Raw genomic sequence first — 17719 nt, 5'->3', positions numbered from 1 at the left:
TAATTGCTCATGTACTTTGTCTACAATGCGTTTTTGCTCATATTTTTCTTTACTTTCTGCACATCTGTGTTCTCTGACATGTCGGGAGAAAAAGTAAACATATTGTAATGACCTCGCTGACATAACGATGTCCAGTCATCGGTATTGGAACGAACTTTTTAATGGCACCAAACTAGGTCACTGAAACACGTAAACCACGGCGAAAATCCCACACGAAGCAAAAACCCGTACTCCCCAACCCGCCGCACGTGCCAGGCCCCACCCTCCAGTTCTTCCAAGGCCCCTCCCCCAGCTGACCTAATGATTCGCCCCCACACTGATTGACAAGAACAACATTGCAATACAAGCGCATAGAACAACTTGCATAACGGACAACGAAATACAATGCAACACATAACACACAAACTATTTAAATGTCCCAGGGTCGCTACAATATAATGAGAATTATTTTTTTTAAGTCTACCTGCGCTATACTAATAGAGCCGGGTCGATTGAAACACTTTTCAGTTGAACGTCTTTTTCATCTGTTGTATAGTCATATTATTATGGCATGAAACAAAAAACACAACTATCTATTACAAAAACACTACCGCAGGAAGGATTTTACTTAGCGCTCTCGAAAACAGGTTCGGGGGATAACATTTGAACGGTGGGAGGTAAATTTCCCGGGGTTGGTCAGTCTTGCGTGCTGAACGTAGTGACGACGTAAAATGCATGCGTGGTTTTCGAGGAAAACTGTGTTTCAATCGTCCCGTGTTTCAAATAATCGACCCGGCTCTCCCCTACCCTGCTCTGCTGCTGCGGTGACAGACACAACCATTTAGGATCGGATGAGGAAAGGAGGTGAAAAAGCACGACAAATCCTCCATAAATGTTAACTTCAGAGCCTCTGATAAAGTGCAGCTCACACAGACCAGGTTTGCATCTCGGTTTAAAGACCACTGTCACACACTGTCAGCGTTCACACTTTAATAGCGCAAGACGGGGTTCACTTGGTTACAGTCACGGCATATGCCGGTATCGCTGTTCGCACGGCATCGGCTAGGCAAAATCTGATTTACGTCGCGAGTTGACGTTATTATTTATATATTTCTTTTCCACTGCCTGAGCTAATTGATGTTTGGCATGAAAGGGTGTGAAAAGTGTCAAGAGTCAATTGTTTGACTCTCATGAGACAGCTTTTCACCTCGTCACAATTTAATGTTGCACAGACTGGGCTACTAGGAGTGATGAGATCCTTACATTAGGTGTCAGGTTTAATCAGAACACAAACAACAGAGGTCTGAGCAGGTCAGGAAAATGAGTGGAAGGAAAAGAAGTGACATTTGGAACCACTTTGGTGAAATTTCAGCCACCAAAGCCAAGTGCAATATTTGCAAAAGACTTTTATCAGTGCAAGGAGGAAGCACTTCAAATTTGAGAAGGCACCTGAAAGCAGCACATCCAACTGTGCAGTTAGCACAAGTGAGGGTAGAGAGTGACGATGGAGCCACTGCAGCAGCTTCAAATATCTCCACCAGCAGCACTTCATCTGGACCTCCAATCGCTGCTGCTGCAACACTGGCTACAGCTTCTGCAACATCCAGTACACCAGCAGCACCCACCACCACCACCCAAGCAGCAGTTAGGCCACGGAGGCCTCAACAAACACTGATGGGCACTTATGTAACAAGGCCAATGGATCCGCTCAGGCAGACCAAACTGGATGAAGCACTGATAAAAATGATAGCTTGTGACTATCAACCATTCTCCATCGTTGAGGACAAAGGCTTCAAAGATTTCAAAGACCCTGGACCCTTCATACACTCTGCCTAGCAGGAAAACACTGTCTCAAGCTCTACTGCCTAAGATGTATGGAAAACTAAGAGCTGAGTTATTTGAAAAAATCAAGAGTGCTCCTGCTGTATGTCTCACAACAGACTGCTGGACATCTGTGACGACCACAAGTTACATGTCTGTGACCTGCCACTATATTCAGGATTTTGCTATGACCTCCCATCTCCTGGACTGTTTTGCCTTGACAGACAGACACACTTCAGCTCACCTGGCAAGTGAGCTGAAGAGAGTTTCAACCGAATGGGTTGTCATAGACAAAGTTGTAGCTTGTGTCACAGACAATGCCAGCAACATTGTGGCAGCCCTGAGAGATCACCTGCACTGGGACCACATACCATGCTTTGCACATGTGTTGAACCTCATTCTTAGAGCTGCACTTAGGGAGGTTCAGGGCACAATTCAAAAAATAAAAGCTGTGGTTGAATATTTCCACAGAAGCAGTTGCTTCAGACAAGCTGAAGGCCACACAGCAACAGATGGGCCAGGAGCGACTGCGTTTGAAGCAGGATGTAGCTACAAGGTGGAATTCAACATGCTGCAAAGGTTCATTGAAGTGAAAGATCCAGTCATCTCCACCCTGGCACTTATCAATGCACCGCTATCCACACTGTCCCCAGAGGAATGGGGAATTGCCCGTGAAACAGTGGGCATTATCAAGCCTTTTGAGGAGGTTACCATTGAAGTGAGCGCTGAGAGGTATGTAGATAAAGTGATTAATGTTTATATTAAATGATATAAACATTTGACTCCTATCTAACTTTGCTCTCAATGTACATGCACATAGTAAGCACAAACTTCATATTTTAAACAAAAATTATAGTTAGTGATAGATTTTTAACTGCATCCTTACTGTTAACAAAGAAGCATGACATTGACTTTGTAATAGTACACTGTTATAACTGCTTTTAAGAACAACATTTGAATAATTCAACTCTGTCTGTAGGTTTGTGACTGCCTCCAAAGTTATCCTGATGGCAAGGGGTCTTCAGAGGATTGTTGCCCGCCATCAAAGGAATCCATCCATCCATGAACCAGTTCAAAAACTGGTGGACTGTGTGATGGCAGAGATGCAGAAGAGGTTCAGCAAGGTGGAGCAAATTGAGAAGCTTGCTGATGCTACTTGTTTGGACCCAAGGTTCAAAAAGCAAGCCTTTGTGAACGACAAGGCAGCAGATGATGCTGTAATGAGGATTACAGCTACTGCAGCACACCATCACCCTGGTCACAGTGAGGAGGAGGAGGAGGAGGGTCAAGATCCTGCTGCGGCTGCCTGCGCAGGGGCCATGTTTTGGGAAGACTTCGATGAGAGGGTAGCAAACACCAGCGCTTCCACTTCATCCAATTCTGCCACATCAAGCATCTCAACTGCTGCCATGATGGAGATACGGGCCTACCTTGCAGAGCCACTCCTACCCCGCACATCAGACCCTCTGGCATGGTGGAGGATGTGCTCTCCAGTATTTAAAAGTCTGTGTGAAGTGATGAAGAGAGGACTGTGCATTGTGGCCACATCTGTGCCCTCTGAGAGAATTTTCTCAAAGACTGGGCAGATCATCACTGACAGACGGAACAGGCTCAGCCCCTCCAAGGTCCGCGAGCTTGTGTTTCTCAGTGTTAAGCGTTAAGAACCGCAGCCTTTTTTACAACGCCCACAAGGGGGCTACAGCGCCACCCGCTGTAAAAATGAACGAAATGAACGAAATGACTCAAAAAAAGATTCGTTCAATTTACTGACCGAGAGTTAAAGATCCGATTCAGTAAAAAGAGTCGAACTTCCCAACACTGCAGACTACTAAACCAAAACGAACCTATGACCCGGGAACATTAGGGTGAAAACTCCCCTTCAAAATAAGAGCTCTTTCAAAACAAAAGTCCATTCAGATTTATGCGTGAAAGGCAACACACTCATCATCATCACAATCATCATTATAGATGGCTTTTGGATTTGACTGTAGAACTTTGGTCATGTTTAATGCAGTGCTTCACGCAGCATCAAGGCAGCAACAAAGTGTAAACAACAATAGATTCCGAGTTCCTGTACTAGGCATTATGATGGCGGTCCTCTGCGTAGTGCAGTGAGTCCAGTTAGTAGAGATGCGCGGATGAGCTGTAATGTCATTCCGATTTTCAGTTGCGTGTTCCACGTCCCGACAAAAAGCGGCTCACTAAAATGTCCCCTGTTGTCAGCGAACATTGCCAACGTGGTCTTATTATAGCCCGATCATTAACTAAAAGCCACATGGCGGTAATGGTAATTCTTTATAATTATTTTTATGGTAATACAAATAATTATTTATTATTATTATAAATTATAAGTATACCATAATTCTGGTAATGGTTCGTGGCGGTAGTACGCATTCGGAAACGTTTTGCGTACTACACAATGCGTACTGAGCATTTGGACGCGCTATATTGGTGACGTACTACAAAATGCCTACTATATAGCAGTCAAGTATGAGTATTCGGATGCAGCCTATGACACACGTCTTATAGAGTCACATGATTTAAAATGGTGTCCTCCATCACGGTTCCCTTTAGTAAAACAGAAATGAAAACTACAATCAAGTATATTTTGAAAGAAAGGTGGCAAAAGCAGTGGGAAGAAGAGAGAAAAGGAAGGTGGTTATACAGAATTCAAAGGAAAGTAGGCGTGATGAGAAGCACGGGGAGAACCCGGAAAGAGGAAACAATAATATCCAGGCTACGCTTTGGTCATACAAGATTAAACAGTACATTATTTAAAATAGGAAAACACAATTCGGGAAGATGTGAATATTGTAATGAAGAAGAAACTTTAGAACATGTTATGCTGTATTGTCAAAAATATGATGCTGAGAGAAGGGAACTGATATTGAGTCTTAAAGAAATTAAGTTGAATTATGATTTATGGGATCTTTTACAAAGTTCTGCGGAGAAATGTTATCCTATTTTTGTTTCAGTATTTTAGGCGAAGAAGCTTAATTGAGAGAATCTCTTTTTTTTTCTTTGAATTATTTATTTTATTTATTTATTAATAAAATTCAGGAATGTGTAACAGTCCCGATCTACACTCCATACCAGTAGGTGGCGGTAATGCACTAAAAAGTTGTTTGTCCCCCGCCATAAAACATGAAGAAGAAGAAGAAAATTGTGTCCTCCGACCTTGTTTACAGCCGTCCTGACAGCGTCTAACGAGCAGTTGATATATAAAACGGAATAATATTCATCTGAACGGTTTTTATTTGAACAATAGTATCGGAGCCTAAACAATAATCCGTCCGGTTTGAGAGTTAACGTTGTACGTGTAACCACATTGTCGCCAGGAGCGAACTCTCTTAACTCCCCAGCGATGGCCTCCTCCTTTGAAGTAGGAGACGGAGTCAGACTCAGGCTGACAGAGCTTCTGGAACAGAATGGCTTCACCTGTCCAGAGGAGCTCCGGGCCGAACTGAAGGGACTGGTCGAGAAGAGAGATCAAGACAGGATCTCATTTGCGACGTTAAGAAAACTAAAGAATTGTCTTCGAGATAATGGTTAGTCGTGCTGCGTTGTGTTCACTCATCATGGTTTATGTTAGTCTGGCTATTGCCAGACCAAGCTCAATCGTAGATTGCACGTTGGTCTGGGGAAGCTGCTGTCATTTTCTTCACAAGAGTTCTGATCAACGGGCCTAGTTCAACTGACTCTGTACGCGATTGGCTGCTTGCCGTCGCTTCCCAGTCGTCATTATGTTAAACCAGCCAATAGCGCGCCAAGGGGAAATGCCAGCTCGGCGATTGGCTCCCGCAAAAACGTATCGGAAGCAGAAAGAAATGTATTGCTCTTCTCCAGACCCTTGTGCTTCTTTAATAGGTCCATGTCCTTGTGCAGGGCGAACTCAAATCGCCGGCAGAATGGGCGGGGCTACCCAGTCTAGGTTAATGTATAATCACCTGCCGTGTCTTGAGAACTCATATAAGTTAAAGTTTGACCTTTTGCCTTCAGGGCATCCCGTCTACCTGTACCAGTTGTTGGAGGACAGCTCACTGTATCTGCCGGAGGTGGTGAAGCATCCGAGGGTAAGTCTTGATACCATTACACCCCTTTGCCCTAACCCTCAGCCTTAAGTGTTGCAGTGCTCGTTGCTTTCAGAACTCCAGTTATTTTAGTGAATCAATGTTTCCGACATAATGTATCGCAGTTATATCTGAACTCATACCGAACACATATACTAATGATAGTATATGTACTACATATAGATACAGTACTAATGACAGTTAATTATATCGTATGATACTAATGTTCTTCACACCAGAACCCTGAGCTGGTGGCCCGACTCGAGAAGATTAAAGCCAAGCTGGCCAATGAGGAGTATCACAGGATCACGCGTAATGTCAACACTCAGGTGACTTCTGTTAACATGACAACCATGTGCAAGGCGCATGGGTTAGTTAAGTTATTCCGATGTTACACACATTGTGTTATATTGTGAATTGTGGTGTTAATGCTGTCCATGCGGTTGGTACCGCTATTGTGCCATCATTCTTCAAGCTCATCAAAAAGTGGTTTAAAAGGCATGAGACATGAAAACATGCGTAATGAGGTATTTTGTTTTGTAACCAAATCGATATTGCTTGAATATGCAGATTACCTACTAAAAGAATATAGTATATTGGCACGGTTAATTTTTTTAAGTTAAGTCAGCCATCCCTGTTGACCACTTTAATGGAATACAAAAATGTAGTTATCTAAAAGTCTGATATAATATGTCTCTCTTAACCTTCAAGGAAATTAACCGGAATGGAACACTGGCAGATTTTGGAATGCAAGGTTTGTCCTGATATATATGGATGGATGGATGGATGGATCTTCGATGTAATTTTGTCTCTGTGCGAAGCATTGTTGACTAGTGGGCTATTAGAATACAAGAATGTCTCATGATGTAGAGTGGGTCGTCTAGAAGAGAACCTTTTGGGTACATCCTGCCAAGGAGCAAGCAATACGCATCCAACATGCACATGAACTGTCTGTAGGGCAGTCATGGAAGGAAAAGTAATAGCTCAAATACAAGTATTGTAAGAATATGCTATATCAATTATAATGTTCAATCATTCTAAAGCACTTGAAAACTGCAGTATAAATGTATTCACTTTTTATCATACCTTTCCTGTTCGCAGTGCGCTCAGCTAAGGCCGCTGTTGTGACGGTGTTAAACTTCCTGGTGACAGTTGCCGCAACGTTTGCCTGTTCCTACATGGGCAGCCAGTATATCTTCACTGAGACTACAGCGGTAAATTCAAGCACTTTATCTTGCTGTCATTGCATAAAATGTCCACTTCCTTTGACAACTTTTTGTTTTTGTGCATATGTATTTAATGTAAAATTATTTAATGGTGACTTATGCCTAATTATGCTTAGAAATGGGTCTTTCTCCAAACCTTTTGAATATGAGTCACCACTCAGGGTATGCTTTGGATTACATCTGACTCCTTTACTCAGTGTGTTAAACTATGCACACACAAACTATTTCAGTTCCTGTCACTGCATTGTTTGGGCAGCTTTCAAAATGGTGTCATTGATGAACATGTCCATTCAAGGCATGGATTTAGTGCAGTGGTTCCCTCTTACTGTGGACAGTTCGGATGTTTTCTTCTTTAACACAAATTAACCCCTTTGCTTTGGTTCCAGAGGGTGATTGCTGCAGTTATCGCCACGTCTGTTGTCGGTTTGGCAGAGCTTTACGTCTTGGTCCGAACCATGGAAGGAGAATTAGGAGAACCATAGGGGTTCCATCAGAACCCTGGGCCCTCGACAGCAAACGTTGTCATTGATCATCACGAATATGAACGTATCTATCTGTTCTGGATCACTTTGAGAACATTAGATCTGGGACCTGGTGATTGGACCAAACGATTTGAATGGGAGTTTTAGCGTTGATGTTTGGGTATTGATTGATGCCAATTGCTTTGGTATTGATAACAAAGTTATGTTATGTTATGTTATGTTATGTTATTAAATTGTTGCATCTGTTTTCATTTATTAACCCTTGATCTCCTTTTTACCCACCTGCTGTATCTACTTCCTGTGTCATTAAAAGTATTACTTGTCTTACAAAGGATGTTGTCTTGGACCGTTATGGGGGGCTCCGGGGCCGAAGGGCCAGGTGTTGGTAGGTATTTTATTGTAATCACATTTCTATGCTAGAGATGTCAATCTTGGCAGGCAAATAGATGTTGGTAACTGCTTCTCAGAAATGTAACATCATTCCCATGGCAGTTCTGTCTGGTTAACAGTTCTTGACTCAAAAACTACCAGTATGCTAGAACTAAACGTACCATGCAATCAACCATAGTGCAGCAACAAATAATTCTGGAAAGCCTCTCAAAGTAGAACTCTCCCTGGACAAATTGACCAATCAAAACCAAGCTTGGGATGAATCTTCAGCACACAATTTAATACCTGGTGGCAAAACCATGGTCTTTAGATCCACAAACTAGTATTTTAGTCAGTTTAGTAAGTATTAAGTTTCCTGCTGAACAGTTTGATTCATTCATTTGTGGTAGCCTCTTTGAACCTTATCAAATCAAATCCAGGGTGTATTTGGACCACAAGGGTGACGCAGACAATATTAGCACTTTATCTCAATTCTTCTTGAGGGAGCTGTAGGTAAGATAATGAGTAATTTATTGAAATGCCATATAACCACAGGCCAGCTTTTAATAAATGAAATGCTCTGAATATCCAATCTGGTGGAATGCGCCCATCTCTGTATGAGACCATTTTTATTTTGTGTTTAGTTTTTCCTTTTAACCCTGCTCTTATCTGCCGTCTTTGCAATTCTACAATCTAACCTACAGCATGTGGTATTTTCTGAGGTTATCACTTAAGACAACCCTTGTGCCTAATTCATTTTGTTGCCTACTAAAGCCATGAATCCTGTGTTCCTTTAGAGCAAAGCTGGGCAAAATACTGGCCGTTTCTGAAAATAAATAATTGTAGTTTTGGAACACGCGGGCCAATCAGAATTCATTTTTGAAGTGTACTTCCGGCGAAAATTGAACCTAGGGTCTTTTTCGGCATGAAGACCCGCGGGTAAGCTATACTCGATTATCAACAAGGGCTTATTTTATATAAGCCTTCATTGATAATCGAGTATAGCGCTTTCCCGCGAATGCTCTGAGCAATAACATGGAAGCCCAAATGGCTTCCATGTTATTGGCATGGGGCAGAGTGTATGCTTCCAAATCTACATTTTTTCACTACTAATATGGCTTAAAATAGCACCAACCCTCTGCAGTAGCATGACTAGGGTCCCTACACATAAAACGAAGCATCAACAGCTTACGCCTCGTGCCCACTGGCACGGACGGTCTTGAACTTTTTGTATGTTCAACTTTTTCGGCAGCGACGGATCCGTCATCCAATCAGATCGCGTATGCAAATTTAAGCAATGGGACACTACTCGGGTTCTGACGACCTTGGAAAGCGGGAAAGCACGTGGATAGCAGTCCGGCAGCAGGGGATTAAATAAAAAAATGGAGGAGAAATTTATAATCGCTGTGGGTTCTCGCCCCATTCTATATGACCAGTCCCTGTACACCTACAGGGACACCACACGCAAGGATCGGGCGTGGAAAGATGTGTCACTGGAGGTGGGGGAAACAGGTAATATATATATATTTTTCTGATTATTTTCGATGTATGTGCTAATTTTCAAATAAATCAGTGCGTTGAATGACTGCTAGCAATACAGCATGCATGGTCCAGCTTTAGCATCGTCCAAAATATCTAATTAATTGCTACCTAGAATGTACAGTTGCAATTGCTGAAACATGTTTAAATATGCACTTTCTGTATACATATGCGTTTTGGAAACAATATCCCTGTATTTAATGACCATTCGATTTGGACCGTGCATGCAGAATCCAAAAACCAATCCAAAAACGTAGCAGCTTCAGCATAGCTACTGCTACATAGAATATATAAAATACATAGACATAAATGTTCAAGTCTTTACAGAAAATAATAATGAAAAGAATGAAGCAGATTGTATTGTGATCAATTTTATTTCATATATATTTACAGTGCCTGAATGTTTGAAGAGGTGGCGGTCCCTCAGGGACAGATATCGGAGGGAGAGGATGAAGGAGAAGGAAGCCCAGAGGAGTGGGGCAGGGGCCAGTGAGAAGCAGCCCTGGAGGTACATGGCGGTGATGGGCTTCCAGAGGGACTACCTCTAACCTCCAGCATCGGGACCCATCCCCGGTGTCGTGATGGCGGTGACAGAGGAGCATGGAGGTGGGTCAGATGAAGAGGCAGGTGCGCTGTCAACCCCAGCAGCAGCAATGGCAGGTGCGGCAGCCACAGCCCCAGCCCCAGTCACGGCCCCAGCAGCGGACATCGGACCTGTGGGTAGAATGAGCCAGTGGCGTGTGCAGCCAACAGAAGAGGGCAGGGGTAGGAAGAGGCGTATGCCTGAGATGTCCTCTTTTGAGCAGGGCATGCTGGTGGTCATGGAGCCGCTGGCTACACTTGCTTCGCAGCCGCAGCCCCCCTCTGAGGACGAGATTTTTTTTAGGGGACTCCTCCCCGCTATGAGCAGGCTCTCCAGTCCCAGTAGAGCCAGGGTGAGGTACGAGGTGTACCGAATTGTTTCCAGGGCGGATATGGAGGCGCTACAGGTTAGGGAGGTTAGGGAGAATGAGAGTGAGTGACTGACTGGCTGACTGAGGTTTTATTTGTTATGGTGTTTCTGTTGTTTTGTTGTTCTGTTGTTCTGTGTGTTCTTAATTTAAAAAAAATACTTTGATTGTGCTGTGTTCCTTTGTTTTTTTTATAATACATTTTATAATACATTAATACAATACAATAATACAATTTGGAACTGGTATTATGTTATATTCATATTAGCATATTAATAACTACAGTACACTTGCAGAAAGACAATAGGGATTCTTGAAAGCTGGCTCGGGTCATGTGGCTGTGAAAAAACAAAAACAAATCATTAACAATCATTATTACATTTACTTTTAAAACTTAACTTTGAGCAAATGTACAATGTATACGCGGGTATAGGAAGGTGCAGGTGTAGTTGGAATATGCTTCTGTTCTGAAGATATGGGTAGCTCTTAAAAGAGCTGTTTGGTTTGAGGAGCCTTTGTGTTGCTAGGCTCTTGGCTGCCATGCCACTGCACCCTCGTTGAAGAACGCGCAGTAGGCCTCCCGCATCTGGACGGTCAGTCTGGTGGCGTTGTTGGAGCCCATCCTGGGTGCATCACACAGGGCTTCAGGATCAGTCGATGACTCGATGTCCAGTTCCACCCCGCGTCTTCTCCACTGCAGCTTCTTCCTCTGGAGAAAGTTGTGCAGCACACAGGTGGCCCTCACACACACCTCAGCTACCTCAGGACTGGTGCCAATCACGCGCCGGTACATGCGCCACCTAGATGCCAAGATCCCGAAGGCACATTCCACTACCACTATGCAATGACAGCGCTAAGATAAAGACGAGCCCGGCTGAGGGGGTAGTTAAGCACTCGCTTCTCCAGAGTGCCATGTCATCCAGGGAATGGTCGCAGCAGGTGGGTCATTAGTGGAAAAGCCTCATCCCCCACAAACACGTGAGGAAGTGGCCCCCGCTGATCTGCGCCGGAGATGACAGTCGAAGGGAGGTCAAGGGTGCCCTCACGAAGACCTTCCCCAAACCTGGAGTTACGGAGGGAGCTGCTGTCACCCGTCCTGCCGTAGCCTCCAACATCCCGGAACAGGTAGTTGGCGTCCACTACGGCGAGGAGGACCAGGGAGAAGGTGCCCTTGTAGTTATGATGCAAGGAGCCAGAGTTGCCTGGAGCTTGCATCACTACATGCTTCCCATCAATCGCTCCGATGCAGTTGGGGAAGTTCCAGCGCCACTCAAACTGCTCGGCCATGGTGCTCCAGTCCGCCCTTGTGGGAACAGACATCTCCTCCTCCACCAAAGCAGTCCAGATGGCACTGGCTACCTCCCGCACTATCCTACACACTGACGAAGTGCCCGCATGATAGCTGAAGCCAATCGTATGAAATGAATCGCCAGTGGCCAGATACCTAACAAAGAAAGCAGTAAAGAATATACTTCAAATATACTTTCAAATATAAAGGGCATGAGAGCATATTTAACCATATTATTCATACACGGTTGCATGCATACCTTGTTCATATAAAGGCTTTTTGATGGAACACATTTATCTGAAACACTCTTCATTGATACATAAATAATCCCATGTGACATCCACAACTAATATGAAGGTATAGATTGTTTACAGATAGCTCTACCACAAAACCTGACATTTACCATGAACACTCTTCACACTACTATGGCTATAGATGGGTAGATGTCTTCCCGAATAAGGAAATTTTATGCAAACAACACTGTGGATGGAAATGCGCGCCTTTTCTATAGCCTAGCAGTATGTGCACACCAATGAGCTATATGGAAACGCTAGTTGTGTGATCATTAAAAAAAAAAAAGTATCCTTACCGTAGGTAAATGGCGAGTCGCTCGGCAGGGCAAATTGCAGAACGAATCCTTGTGTCTGCCATGGTGATGAGAGGACCCACCTTGCCAAGCAACTCGTCGAAGTGGTCCGGAGGCATCCGAAAATACTGCTGAAATAGGAGAGCATCCAGACTCATCTCCTGCACAAGTGCGTGATACTCCCCTCTGGTTGCGTGTCCGGAGAATGGGGTGAACTCACCACCGCCGATGCACATGCTTTCCACGTCTGTGGACAAAAGCACCAGCAACTTCAAATAACACCCTCCTTGCTACAACGGGATCCATCTTGCAATGACAACGCAATATCAAAAAGCCGGAAGAAGCGGGAAAAACCCAGCTATGTTGTTGTTAGCGGGAAGCGATGTGATTGGCTGACGGATGCCTCTGCAAAGACTACTCCCCCATCCGTCAGCCACGCCTTCCGACGCCCGTTGACGGACGTTAGGCCCTGTCCACATGGAGCCGAAATGGGCGGTTCAGGAATATCTCCGTAAAGACGGAGTCATTGCAAAACCGCATCGAGCTGTAGAAAGGCTGTAGTAAATAATCAAGGCGCTAGTTCTCCACAGAAAAAAGTGGAGCGCATCAAGCCTACTCACAAACAGCCTACGCGCTGTATACAAACATTCAGTCACGAGGAGATTCGACCATTTAACCTTTTAAATTGAGCAGAAATACTTTTTAATGTACAGTTAGCAATTAAATTCATCAAGGGGCTTTATTTAAAGCTACAAAAAGAATACAAATGAAATAATAAATAAAAAATTCAACGCAACTCTGACATCCCCCAGCTGATGGGGGACGTCATCTAATGACGTCATCGTTTGCGTTTCAAGCGTCCACACAAATCCTAACACGAAACCGCATAGGTCTGGATAGATTTGAAACCACCTCCAAGGGAGGTTTCAGAAATGTGCGGTTTCGGGTACCTGATTCGCCGGCTCCGTCTGGACGGTCGGCCAAAACTCACAAGACTTATGCGGTTTCACCAAAAAATTGACTCCGTGCGGACGGGGCCTTAGTTAGCATACCAGGAGTTTATTAAAAAATACTGTTTTCCAAGTCTGTGCTTTACTGGTAGGTCCATGTTTCCAGGAAATCCACACAAGTCGATAACCGGCTACCATAAATAATATAATAGAGGTGCCAACAAATTTAACTTAACAATCTCCCCTTGTGATACTTCAATACTTCAATTTGTTGCGCCGCTATTATATTATTTACGTTTTTCGTATTTAGTTTTATGTGTAGGGACCCTAGTCCTGCTACTGTAGAGGTTTGGTGCTATTTTGAGCTAAATTAAATAGATAGATCATTTATTGTCCCCTTGGGGAAATTGTACTCAGTGAATAGACAAATACACATGACCATTAACCACAACAACATAAAAACAAACAAACGGGTTTTTCCGGTTTGGCGATGATGCGATAGGCAGTAGTCAAGTAGAGCTCCCGGTCAAAATTAGTAAAAAAAACTGTGTAAAACTCCCTAAATGATCTGAATAGGACATGGATAAGAATACAAGAGGTCAAGAGAGAGACAAAAGGCTCACTATGCCAAAACCCGAATCACAAAGCAGGAAAAAGATGACGACGATGCCAAAGGAAACCAACGAGGGCCACGTGCTAACAGCTAACGCTAACAGTGACGAGCAACCTAGCTGGGTGGCTGCGTTTCAAACAAGCATGCAGACCACCCTGGCTTGTATGCAAGTTCAAATGGACGCTGGCAGGCAAAATATGGAAACTAAACTGGACAAGATAAGTAAGCAAATGGATGATGCTCTGAAAGGAGTTCGAGACGAGATGGCAAGATTGAGAGAGGAAATGGGTCAAATCAGAACGGAGACGACGCAGAGCCTGGAGAGCTGCAGGGAGGAAACGAGCGGCAGAATTGCTGCTGTTGAGGTGGATATTCACGATCAACGGAAAGACATGGGGTTGGTAGAGGAACGTGTGGGAGAGACAGAAGAATGGAACACCGAGGCTCAGGACGTTATAACGACTTTGATTGAACAACAATCCAAACTTCAGGAAAAACTGACAGACCTCGAAGGACGATCAAGAAGAAATAACATCCGTATATGGGGAGTGAAAGAAGGGCTTGAGGGGGCCTCGACCAAAAAATACATTGACGAGCTAATTCACAAGGAGCTAGATGTGCCTGGTGGCGAGGAGGAGGACCCATAGCATTGGACGTCTTCGCCACTAGGGGGGGCCCATCCACTAGGGATGGATTTACCCCCTGCCCTCCAACAGGGAGTAGGGGAATAGTTTTCCAAACCTCGTTTACCTTGGGAGACCGAACCATGTTCTTTTGCTTTTGGTTTGGTTTTTGTTTGTTGTGTTTAGCGGTTGCTGCTGATTTATTATGTGTGACTCTTGACATATGGGGAGCTGATGAAGGTCACTCTGAGGAACTGTACAATGGATAGGGGTCTGCAAATGGTGTCTTTAAATGTGAATGGAATGAACAACCCAGTCAAAAGGGCCAAGGTGTTAGCAAAATTTAGGAAGGAGAGGTCCGTGGTCATATTTCTGCAAGAAACTCACTTGTCGTCACAAGAGCATGAAAAATTAAAACGGTTTGGATATGATAATACATTCTACAGCTCATTCAAACAGACCAATAGGAGAGGAGTGGCCACCCTAATCAAGAATTCTGTGAAATTTGACTTAACTAAGGAGATATGTGATAAGGAGGGGAGGTATGTGATGGTTAAAGGGAAGATGGAAGGGCAAATGGTCACGTTACTCAATATCTATGCACCACCGGATAGTGATAGGAAATTCTTTAAGACTATATTTGATATCATAGCGGAGGAAACAGAAGGTACTCTTACCTGCGCAGGGGACTTCAATGTGGCACTCGATCACAAATTAGACACCACAAGTACCAACAGGAGCAGGGCACGTATCAGTAGGTACGTAAACATACAACTGTCAGAACTAGGAATTGTGGATGTGTGGAGAGATATGCATTTACTAGACAGGGATTACACTCATTACTCGCACAGATATTCAACCTACTCCAGGATTGATTACTTTTTTTTGACAGCAGGGGACCGACACAGGGTGGAGGACTGCAGAATAGGGGTAACGGACCTATCCGATCATAGTGCTATATACCTGACGGTGAACTTGAACAGCAGGAGGAGGAAGGCTGAGTGGAGAATGAATGTAGGACTATTAAACAATAAGGATTTGGTAGAAGGGATAAGGCGAGATATAACTAGATACAGAGAGGAGAATGATAATGGGGAAGTGGACCCGACTATTTTGTGGGATGCACTTAAGTCAATAATAAGAGGGAAGTTAATAGCACAAGCATCTCTCCTCAAACGAGCCAGACTGGAACTCTATCAAAACTTAATCGGACAACTTAAAAAACTGGAAGAACATCACCAAGAACTGAATACCATGGAGACACTAAAGAGGGTTAAGGAAGTCAGAGGAAAGATTGACCAGATACTATTGACAGAAGTAGAGAAGAAGGCCAGATTTGTGAAGCAGTCTTATTATGAGGGAGGGCCGAAAGCAAGCAAATTATTAGCCAGATGAATAAAGATGCAACAAAAGCTAAACACTGTACATAAAATTAGAGATCCCACGACTGCTGAGCTAGTAAGAGAACCAGAGGACATAGAGAGGGTGTTTGTCGATTAGTATAAAGCGTTATACACACAACCCACAGCAGCAGAGCCAGATAGGATGAAGGAATTTTTAGATGGACTGGAACTGCCATCAATAGGAAGAATACGGAATGACCTCCTGACCTCAGTTACAACAGAAGAGGAATTAGATGAAGCAATAAGTGGACTGAAAAATGGCAAGACAGCAGGTAGTGATGGATTTCCGTCAGAGTTTTATAAGGCTTTCAGGCAGGGGCTGAACCCAATATTGATGGCATCATTAAGGTATACGATGAAGGAGGGCAAAACTCCCCCCTTCTTGGAAGGAAGCTAACATTACCTCGATCCTAAAAGAAGGGAAGGACAAAGACCTATGCAGTAGTTTCAGACCAATATCCATACTTAATGTAGATTATAAAATATACACCTCAATACTGTCGAAGAGGTTTGGGACATTCATGCCCGATGTGGTCGATGAGGGTCAGACTGGATTTATAAGAGGAAGGCAAGCACAGGACAACATAAGGAAGACTATTCATATTGTGGATGAGACGCAGAGGAGCGGAGAGAGTGCGGTCCTGGTGAATTTAGATGCTGAAAAGGCCTTTGACTGTGTAAACTGGACATACCTTTTCACTGTGTTAGAAAAGTTAGGATTCAATGATAGTTCAGTTAAATGCATCAAAGCATTGTACCAGGAACCGACCGCAAGAGTGAGGGTGAATGGGAGTCTATCGGATAGGTTTATATTAGGTCGATCGACTCGACAGGGCTGCTGCTTATCACCCACGCTCTTCGCTATCTTCATGGAGCCCTTGGCCCAAGCAATTAGACAACACCAAGACATTAGGGGAGTAGAGATAAGAGGGACAGAACATAAATTGGGTCTATTTGCGGATGACCTGCATGACACAACCAGGTGTAAGCTTTCCGGCTTTAATGGGCTTACTACAGGAATATGGAAACTATTCAGGGTATAAAATTAATGTAACGAAGACACAGATCTTGACGTTGAATTACTCACCTACGAAAAGGCTCAAAGAAAGTTTCAAAATCAGATGGGACTCGACGAAATAAAATACCTGGGGGTATACATCACAAAAGGAATAGACAAATTATACAACGCAAATTATCCACGCACAAACCAAGAAATAAACAAGGATCTGAGAAGGTGGTCACTTACTAACCTAGATTTTAGCTCGAGGATAGTAGTGGTCAAAATGAACATGCTGCCAAGACTGCTGTATCTATTCCAGTCTCTACCTATACAGATACCACAAAATCAATTCAGGGAGTGGGATAAATTGATATCTCGTTTTATTTGGGGAGGGAAAAGACCAAGGGTTAGATTTACGACTATGCAGTTGCCCAAAAAGAGGGGGGGGATTGGCAGTGCCCAATCTCGAGGATTATTATTATGCAGCGCAGCTCAGGGCGGTGATATGTTGGTGCGATTCAAATTATGAAGCCAGTTGGAGGTTCATAGAAACGGGAGGGCAGACAGGGAGGGAGGGCTTTCAGATCCAGACAATGTTAGGGGATAGGGAACTTTTTAGGACACAGTGGAAATTATTGGATACAATCACTAGATTCACTTTAGACATCTGGAACACTGTAATTAAGAGGTATGAACTGGAAAAGGAAACCAAGGTTCTTAGATGGCTGGCTCATGACAGTAGGTTTCAACCAGGGAAAGATGATTGGAGTTTTAAGAGATGGGAGGCTAGGGGTATCACGGCAATATGTACTATAATGGA

At 43.8% G+C, this 17719-nt stretch overlaps 2 protein-coding genes across 4 annotated transcripts in view; one reads left to right on the top strand and one right to left on the bottom strand.

Moving 5' to 3' along the window:
- Positions 1 to 7903, top strand: part of vma12 (vacuolar ATPase assembly factor VMA12) — a 38750-nt gene extending 30847 nt beyond the window's left edge. The window contains exons 5-11 of one of the 2 annotated variants that reach the window (XM_079733294.1): positions 2272 to 2532; positions 2780 to 5348; positions 5800 to 5873; positions 6110 to 6199; positions 6582 to 6624; positions 6972 to 7084; positions 7483 to 7903. In XM_079733294.1, the coding sequence (XP_079589420.1) occupies positions 5165 to 5348; positions 5800 to 5873; positions 6110 to 6199; positions 6582 to 6624; positions 6972 to 7084; positions 7483 to 7578 (600 nt within the window). In that variant the 5' untranslated portion in view covers positions 2272 to 2532; positions 2780 to 5164 and the 3' untranslated portion in view covers positions 7579 to 7903. Of the gene's footprint in view, positions 1 to 2271; positions 2533 to 2779; positions 5349 to 5799; positions 5874 to 6109; positions 6200 to 6581; positions 6625 to 6971; positions 7085 to 7482 lie in introns of those variants that run through there. The other variant, XM_079733293.1, reaches the window with a different exon arrangement.
- Positions 7904 to 9956: 2053 nt separating this feature from the next.
- Positions 9957 to 12606, bottom strand: LOC307072881 (uncharacterized protein). 2 transcript variants are annotated; one of them, XM_079732425.1, is made up of 3 exons: positions 12531 to 12604; positions 12314 to 12441; positions 9957 to 11880 (listed from the first exon to the last, which is right to left on the bottom strand). In XM_079732425.1, exons 2-3 carry the CDS (start codon positions 12427 to 12429, stop codon positions 11352 to 11354), a joined length of 645 nt encoding a protein of 214 aa, XP_079588551.1. In that variant the 5' UTR covers positions 12430 to 12441; positions 12531 to 12604; the 3' UTR covers positions 9957 to 11351. The 2 variants fall into 2 exon arrangements, with proteins under 2 accessions (XP_079588551.1, XP_079588550.1); XM_079732424.1 differs by having other exon boundaries at positions 12314 to 12606.
- Between the last annotated feature and the right edge of the window lie 5113 nt (positions 12607 to 17719).

This window comes from Pollachius pollachius, assembly GCF_949987615.1.
Source record: "Pollachius pollachius genome assembly, chromosome: 3".
NCBI classification, from domain to species: Eukaryota; Metazoa; Chordata; class Actinopteri; order Gadiformes; family Gadidae; genus Pollachius; species Pollachius pollachius.
The sequence above is the reverse complement of the archived record's forward strand: the minus strand, read 5'-3'. Positions and strand labels throughout refer to the sequence as shown.